General features: G+C 35.7%; 2 protein-coding genes across 2 annotated transcripts; both read right to left on the bottom strand.

Moving 5' to 3' along the window:
- LOC140770978 (uncharacterized) lies at positions 1-1130 on the bottom strand. Its single transcript, XM_073112323.1, has one exon. It carries the CDS (start codon positions 1094-1096, stop codon positions 137-139), a length of 960 nt encoding a protein of 319 aa, XP_072968424.1. The 5' UTR covers positions 1097-1130; the 3' UTR covers positions 1-136.
- A 6640-nt stretch (positions 1131-7770) lies between these two features.
- On the bottom strand, positions 7771-8727 carry LOC140769917 (uncharacterized). The gene has a single exon (XM_073110820.1). The coding sequence runs from the start codon at positions 8725-8727 to the stop codon at positions 7771-7773; it is 957 nt and encodes a 318-aa protein (XP_072966921.1).
- Positions 8728-8987: the final 260 nt, after the last annotated feature.

Here is an 8987-nt window from a genome sequence, read left to right as displayed (position 1 = left end):
TTTATATAACAAAAATTCGTGGTACAAAATTAAACGATATAAAGTTATGGTGGAGATGATTCATTAGCACACCATATTATTGTGACCACTCTCATATAATAAGCTTATGTATTACAACAAGAGATGAACCATAAAACTAAGGTAACTCTTCATCAACATGAGCATCAGAATGAGACAAGCTATTATATACAAAGCCGTCTTCGTGGCTGTTCTTGCACTCAGAGTAGTAGACTGTTAGTATTGCCAAGGTGAACAAATCCAGTGTCCTTGCTACAAGAGCAAAAATGATCCCAGACAATACTAATATTGCTTCTTTAGAGTTAGGAGCATGAGCCAAAGAAAACTTTGCAATGTAATAGATAGCAAATGCGAAGGCAGTAATGAGAAGAAGTAGAAGAAACCCTTGCGTCTTCCTTCGTTTGATTAGTTTTGCGGAACGGTGAATCGCCATCGATCCATAACAGCCGATCTCTGCAACTGAAACCACTATGCTCAATGACCACACAAAATTGCAGCATAGAAACAAAGCGACGACCAAGAGAATTATAAGGATTAGCAAGATGGAGAAATTTATAGAATGAATCCATGAGACGAGCATATGAACAAAGATGGAGAGCAGTATTAAGAAAATGAAACAAGCTGAATTCAAGAAGGCGACGACGAGTTGCGTTAATATAGGTCCTTTGAAGTTGTTCTTCGCCATGATGAGAATTTCGACGAGCGAGAAGAGCTCCCCGCAGTAAGTTGTTAAAGTGGCGTACAAGGTTATGATCATGAGGAGGGAATTGATGATAAACGTGAGGAGGAGCTCAATGGATTCATCTACTAGGAAACGTGTGACATCTTTCTTGATGGCGGCGAGGAGGATGGCGTACTCGGGGCTCGAGGGGTCTACAGTGTGAGCTAATTCCTTAATCTTTAGGGTTAGATCAGTGAGGAGAGGGAGGATGAAGATGACGATGGAGAAGAAGAAGATGGAGGAGGAGAGGAAGGTGATGAGGAAGAGGGGGAGGAAGAGTTTTAAGTTCTTGAAGGGGAGAACAAGGGCTTTCCATAGGATTTCTAAGGTTGAGAGGGAGTTGGTTGAGTTAGCCATGCATGCAAATGGAATGAGGAGGAATTGTAATGGTTTGAGATAGGAGGAGAAGGGTGGATTTCTATAGGCAGTGGTGATCTATTTGTTTTGTACTGAGATGTGCTTCATTAGAAGGACTTGGAAAAGTCTACCAATCAAATGTTGTCTGGTTCTTTGATTTGGTCGTCTTTTTTTTTTTGTTTTTCTTTTTTTCAAGGAAGAAATAGTCTGGTGGCCGAACCTTGCAAATAATTAATGCATGCACTGTTTTGTTAATAGAAAACTTGGAAAAATATCGCTGATAATCAACGAAGTGAAGTTAAGCTTCACAGTGATAAAAGAGAAAAGAAGGGAAAAAGGGGAAAAAAGTACGTTTTACTTTGCTAATAATGTAATTCTATTTTTATTTTAAGTTAGAATATTTAAATACATTTTAAACTTTCAAAATGATCGAATATGAAGATAATCATATTATGAAGTTATATAGAATTACTAAGCTTTCTAATCCATCTAAAATAATATCGATCAGAGTTATTATGAGAAAGATATAAATGAAAGAGTAAAAAGGATTAATTTCATTATTTACGTAGTTGATTTTGAAGAAAGTCATTTAAGAATAGAATTTTAGAGAATTAAATAAGCTTCCAATGCATATAAAATAATGTCGTCAAAGTTTATATTAGAAAGATTATGATGTTATGGTGGTAGGGAGATGTGTAACAACTCAGACCTGCTAAGTTTTTCGCACGAGGGATTTCTCTCTTATGAACATTTTGTGTGGATTATGAATCTAACAACATACATTAATATCGAAGAAGACCCGAAAACACAGAAAAGTAAGAGAGGCCTACAGGCTACAAAAATCCATCCAAATATAATAGAAAAAATAAGGTCCCATAATAAGAGTATATGCTGAAAGAAAGATACAATAAGGGAACATCATAATACTCCTTCACAAATAGTACAAAATAGAACGTGAAAAAAAGAGAGGGTCTAACGCCCTACTAGGTAACTGCCACTGAGGTTTCGCTAGAGTATCAATCAATCTACATTATATATAAACTATAAATGAGCCTAATGTTTAGCAAGTGACACTATCATTGGTCAAGTATCATAGATAACAATACATCCAACATGGAGAATATATGAATATCTACACAATTAATTGGCTAAATTTAGCTGTACGCAGTTTTGGAAAAATATTTACAGAATATTTTACAGACATCCGAATAATATCAAACTAATTGGATAAGATCGCCAATCTCTAGATCTACAACTTTTATATTCACGACTTCTCTAGATTCGCAATCTATCTGTGATGAAACAAATTGTTCATCCGAGAAGATAAGGAGACTAGTTTAGTTAAATTTGTTTAAAACTTTTTCATTTAATCTCTATAAATAGGGCCTTATGACTTATATCTTAGATATGCTTAGAATGAAAGGTTATTGGCTTTTGCCCTAGCATTTCTCTCAACTAGACCACCAGCTTCTACATGTCCCTTCTTCTCTTTTACCAACCAGTGTCATATCTTCCGTTGGCACGATCTCGTCTAACTTCTAATCTCCCTTTATTGCCGATCCCCCTAATCATGTAGGGAAGACCTACTTCTCCCCTTTCGTTTTTTTTTATCTTAACGGTCTCTACCTCTCGTACGATTTTTACCATAATTGTAGGCCAATTATAGCCTTCAACCATCTATCGTATCCGCATAGGCAAACCACCACTACCATCATCTATTACCGAACCACCTCCATCAACTACTCGGCCTCCAATCCACCATCATTTCTATCCTATACCTAGGAATCCGTACCTCCACCCACAGATTCAAAATCCCGTGCATACTTGAATCTCAACTCCTACGAATTGGATCAAGTCGGTTTGTAACAAAATAGAAATAATTTATTATCAAATATAAAATTCTTAAATATCATACATAGTTGAGTAAAATACATAGGAATGGAAACAATGAGCAGCTACGTATTTACGAAAAAAATTGTTTCTTGGTAGGAGAAGACACCAACAAAATATAAGTCTTAATTCTAGACCACATAAATACTTTAACCAAATATATTATTAATTGATCTCGTTGAGCATTGTGAGCCAAGAAGTAGAGATAGATGGTGCACAAATCTATATAACAAATTTTTATTTTATTTTATTTGATACAAGTTGAAAGCAATATGGTAGGGATATACAAAGTTATTGTCATATTAGATTTGAATGAGTTAAGAAAAAAATGTATAACAGCTTCTGAGAAATAACCGGTTGACTTAGTTTTGGTTGATATTACACGTAGTAATGCAATTCAATATATTACATGTAGTTGTATGGATTTTAAATATGAATGAATTTCTTTGTACCAGTATATTTATAATTTTAAGAAACTTTGACTATAACTTAATGTTGAATTTGAAAAGGTAGACTGAAAATATAAATTTGTGTTTTTCTTTTGATAGCAAAGGTTACATTGCTTAAGCACTTATCAAGTAACAATTTAGATAACCAAGTATTTATTTTAAAGTATTTTAAGTCAGAAAGAAAATTCTGAGGTTTTGATGAAATATTTAGAGAATATAAAGAAGGCGACAAAGTAACAGTGCAGATGGTTTGACTCAATCCAGACAAAGGTGTCACTTGTCATTTGCATGGGGCCTTGGTCAAGAAATTCTAATCTAAACAAGCCTTGTATCATACTAAATCAGCTATTAATATTTAAAGGTTTATGACGAAAATTCAAGCAGAAAATTTCTCTTTGCTTCCCATGCAAGCAATAATTGACAAATATTAATAACTTTACAGAGTTGTTTGGATGTGTTATTAATGGTTTCGCCCATAGTCGGAGAATTTCCAACTTATACTCCACTAGGTTAACATATCGTGATCAATAAGTTTTTGCCAAGTCAAACTATAAATTTAGTTTCTATCGTTTCCTCTTTCTAATATGAACCAGGAGTTGGTAAGGATAAGAGTGTAATATATAATTAAGAAGATAGTGAGTATTAATTAAGGTATTTTTATTAGTTTTAATATTGCCAATGGACAACTAATCATAGACAATTTTATTAAGAAATTTATAACGAGGTATATTTATCGATACGAGATTATTTGGTTCAACGAATTCAGTTATTCTGAATAAGTAATTTATTTAACAAAAATTCATGGTACAAAATTAAACGATACAAAGTTATGGTGGAGATGATTCATTAACATACCATATTATTGTGACCACTGTTATATAATAAGCTTATATATTACAACAAGAGATTGTTATGCCCCCGCCCAACACGGGCACGTGCACACCCACGCGCTCACATGGCACGCACGGGGCACGCGACAGGTCGGTTGAGGCTCGTCACGCATAGATACTCTCCTGTGCACATATAATCATGACATCATCAAATAAAACCTGCTAACTTATCCATGATCACCTAATCCATCACCAAATACATCATACTATCAACCAAATAAACTTATTAACGTATGAATATCTAAGTCCATAATAATATACACTAGACCACTGCATAATCTGGCAGGGTCCACACAGGCCACAATAAACCATCAAGATACAACTAAACAATTGATACTTAATCAGACATGTACTATACAAACCATCATATGATACAATAAGGTACAAATATAACAAACAATGATACAACTCAAAGTCTGGTTAAACTATTTTCTATACTGCTTCACGTCTATAGCTCACCTCATCATTGCTTTAAAATATCTTATCATGATATCTTAAGTCGTTATCACGTATCATAATATCTGAGAGGTTAGAAAAGAAATAAAGAGAGTCATGAACAAAAGGCTCAGTGAATAGACTTTATCCCGAATCAGTGATGCCAAATAGAGAGTAAATCATGTACTGGATAATATGAATCAGAAAAAGCATCATGTCATGAATGAGTATATGAATGTACCCTCAATAATATATAAATAAAAAGTAGATAACATGTCATAACTGATAAAACTATATAATCCTCGATAATGGTATCCTCGATAAGGATAATGAATAAACAAATCTCCATGTCATATGATCATCATAACTCTCTCTCAAATATGACACGATGCATGCCGACCATGACCATGCTATGATATCAAATACAACCATATATGATATATATTGACCACTCGATAATTAGGTACTCGGATGATAATGAAATCACATGCATTTCTCAACATCACAATTATCATCGACATCTCGATATAATATCATCATACTAGACCACTGTGCACAGTCAACACCCGGTACCCGGTCTCAACATCATGCCCGAAGGCTCCGAGCATACTCTGCCATCCGCAAGGAGTATCTCAAATATAATCATACCCTGCCATCCCTAAGGGTATCAATATCCATCCAGACCGGGCACCCCACATAGTTAATAGAAACCTCGTGAGGATAACTCGCCATATATGCCCTAGCGAACGGCATATGTCCGATTGTCTGTGCGCACAGACTCAACTGAGCTCGGACATGGGCCACGAGATATCGCATATCAGCGACCATAATCATCACTCCAAGCACCCCTAACCCTGGCGCCTACTTGGGTATCCTCACGCTTTCTATCAACTATTCTATCAATCATATTTCATGCTTTCCTTTTAAATGCCAAATTATATGCATATATCCAGTACGATAACAAGTTAATGCATAACAAGAATTTTAGGTGGAATAGGAATCAAGAGAAAAATAATGCAATGTAGTCTCCAACCATGTATCTAACACATGCATACTCCTGCTAGTCTATCACATGCACACTCATGCTAGAGATCATCTTAGTATACAATTATAGTAGTAGAATCATCTCCAATCATCTCTATATATCACCAATGTACTCATATCTCAGATCAGCCTAATCAAATACATGATAAAATATGCGTGATTGAAATCATCTTTAGATAAAGTCATATAATCATGCTGGAGGCCAAAACATGCATGCACATAATATATAATATATCATAATTTGAGAAAGACGTCTAGGGAATAAGACTACTCACAGTCTAATCAGAAGACATGAACCACGCATCTCTCATGTCCGTCAGTCAAACATCAACTCATCGTCAGGATCCACGGGGTCTCACATAAGGGGGTTCGGAGTCTGAAAATATTTAAATAATATGATGTTAGTTGTTTATCCCATTTAGAATTCATTGGTGTAAACTATAATAAATTATTTGATTTTATTAAATAACTTGATATACATAATATATATATAATTATGATAACCTTATTCTAATTATATATTAGGCATCTAGTAATTAATCTCTTTAAGCATAAAAGAATCTGATATACAATAATATAATTAAAATATATGTACATAAAATAACTAACTATAATTCAATTATTTGGCAATTATTACTTTTTCTTAATTAGTTACTAATCATATATATATTAATCATTATTCATAAATATAAAAATAATTATCTGAGCTCAGCATTTTATTGCATAGAAAAGAATATATAATAATAATAATAATGTGCTAGAAACACATTGTATATTCAGATATAATAAATATATGCATGTATAAGCATACATAAACATTAATAGAAACTTATATAATTTAATTATTTTTAATAAAACTAACTATATATAATCATATATATAGTTAATCTAGTTAAGAAAAAGTATATAATCATATGCAAGTACTTATAAACAGTGGGCCGGCAAGTATACTTATATAATTTAACTATGTATACATAATTAAATTATATACTTCCTCTTTCTTCTATGTATACATAGTTAGTTTATAAGTACTTATAAACTAACTATGTATTAATCTAATAAACAGTAGCTAAACTATATATAATCATATGCAAGTACATATAACTATAATTAATAAATTATTATACTAATAATACTTAGTTAATACTTATGCTAGTGAGTATAAATTATCAAAATAATCTATCATCTAGATAAACTGATTTACCTAAATTTTAGAAACTAAATCATATAATTAATATAAACAAATTAAAAAGGAGCAATCCCTTGTCATAGTGCTAGGCTCGGCACCGTATGCTACAGTGATGGGCCGAGCCCAGCACTGTTGCAGAAGGGAAACAACTTTGGAAGACGAAGAAGAAGAAAGAAGAAGAAAGAAGAAAGAACGGAAGAAGAGAAGAGAAGAGAAGAGAAGAGAAGAGAAGAGAAGAGGAGGGAGGTGCGGACCTAGGCCGACGAGGAGGACACCGGTTGCTGGTGGCCAGCCAACTACCGGCCTCTCGCCGGCGGGTCGGCTCTGACGGGCCTGAGCCCAAAGTAAGAAAAAGAGAAAGTGAGAGAGAGATAGTGAGAGATAGAGAGAAAGGGAGAGAGAGAAGAAGAAGAGAGAGAAGGAGAAAGAGCTCACCGACGCTCGTGGAGGTGGCGGCAGCAGTTTCCAAAGATGGTGGCGGCGGCAATAGGCCGGCCTCGACGAGAGAGAGAGAGAGAGAGAGAGAGAGAGCAAGAGAAAGAGAGATATAGAGGGAGAAAGAGAGGCGGTGGGAGGGGTTGGCGGTGGTTGCGGCAGCGCTGGGGCTCGCCGTAGCCAGCTGGCCACAGCCGGTTAGCTGCGGCGACACTAGGGGGGTGCGTGGCACCTCCGCCATGCTGCCTACTGTGGCCGGCCTCGTGCCCATGCAAAGATTTTTTATGTTTTTATTTATTTTTTATTTTTAAGATTGGGTTGTTACAGAGATGAACGATAAAACTAAGGTAACTCTTCATCAACATGAGCATCAGAAAGAGACAAGCTACTATATACAATGCCGTCTTCGTGGCTCTTCTTGCACTCAGAGTAGTAGACTCTTAGTATTGCCAAGGTGAACAAACCCAGTGTCCTTGCTACAAGAGCAAAAATGATCATAGACAACACTAATATTGCTTCTTTAGAGTTAGGAGCATGAGAGAAAGAAAACTTTTTAATGTAATAGATAGCAAATGCGAAGGCAGTAATGAGAAGAAGTAGAAGAAACCCTTGCGCCTTCCTTCCTTTAATTAGTTTTGCGAAATGGTGAATCGCCATCGATCCATAACAGTCGATCTCTGCAACTGAAACCACTATGCTCAATGACCACACAAAATTGCAGCATAGAAACAAGGCGACGACCAAGAGAATTATAAGGATTAGCAAGATGGAGAAATTTATAGAATGAATCCATGAGACGAGCATATGAACAAAGATGGAGAGCAGTATTAAGAAAATGAAACAAGCTGAATTCAAGAAGGCGACGATGAGTTGCGTTAATATAGGTCCTTTGATGTTGTTCTTCGCCATGATGAGAATTTTGACGAGCGAGAAGAGCTCCCCGCAATAAGTTGCTAAAGTGGCGTACAAGGTTATGATCATGAGGAGGGAATTGATGATAAATGCGAGGAGGAGCTCAATGGATTCATCTACTAGGAAACGTGTGACATCTTTCTTGATGGTGACAAGGAGGATGGCGTACTCGGGGCTCGAGGGGTCTATGGTGCGAGCTAATTCGTTGATCTTTAGGGTTAGATCAGTGAGGAGAGGGAGGATGAAGATGCAGATGGAGAAGAAGAAGATGGAGGAGAGGAAGGTGATGAGGAAGAGGGGGAGGAAGAGTTTTAAGTTCTTGAAGGGGAGAACAAGGGTTTTCCATAGGATTTCCAAGGTTGAGAGGGAGTTGGTTGAGTTAGCCATGCATGCAAATGGAATGAGGAGGAATTGTAATGGTTTGAGATAGGAGGAGAAGGGTGGATTTCTATAGGCAGTGGTGATCTATTTGTTTTGTACTGAGATGTGCTGTATTAGAAGAACTTGCAAAAGTCTACCAATCAAATGTTGTCTGGTTCTTTGATTTTGTCGTCTTTTCTTCTTGTTTCTTTTTCTTATTTTCAGGGAAGAAAAAATTAATGCATGCACCATTTTTTTAATAGAAAACTGTTGTGCAAATACCCAAA

The sequence above is a fragment of the Typha angustifolia genome, chromosome 11, assembly GCF_048772165.1.
Source record: "Typha angustifolia cultivar Huaian chromosome 11, ASM4877216v1, whole genome shotgun sequence".
Taxonomy (NCBI): Eukaryota; Viridiplantae; Streptophyta; class Magnoliopsida; order Poales; family Typhaceae; genus Typha; species Typha angustifolia.
This window is presented reverse-complemented; position numbering and strand designations above follow the sequence as displayed.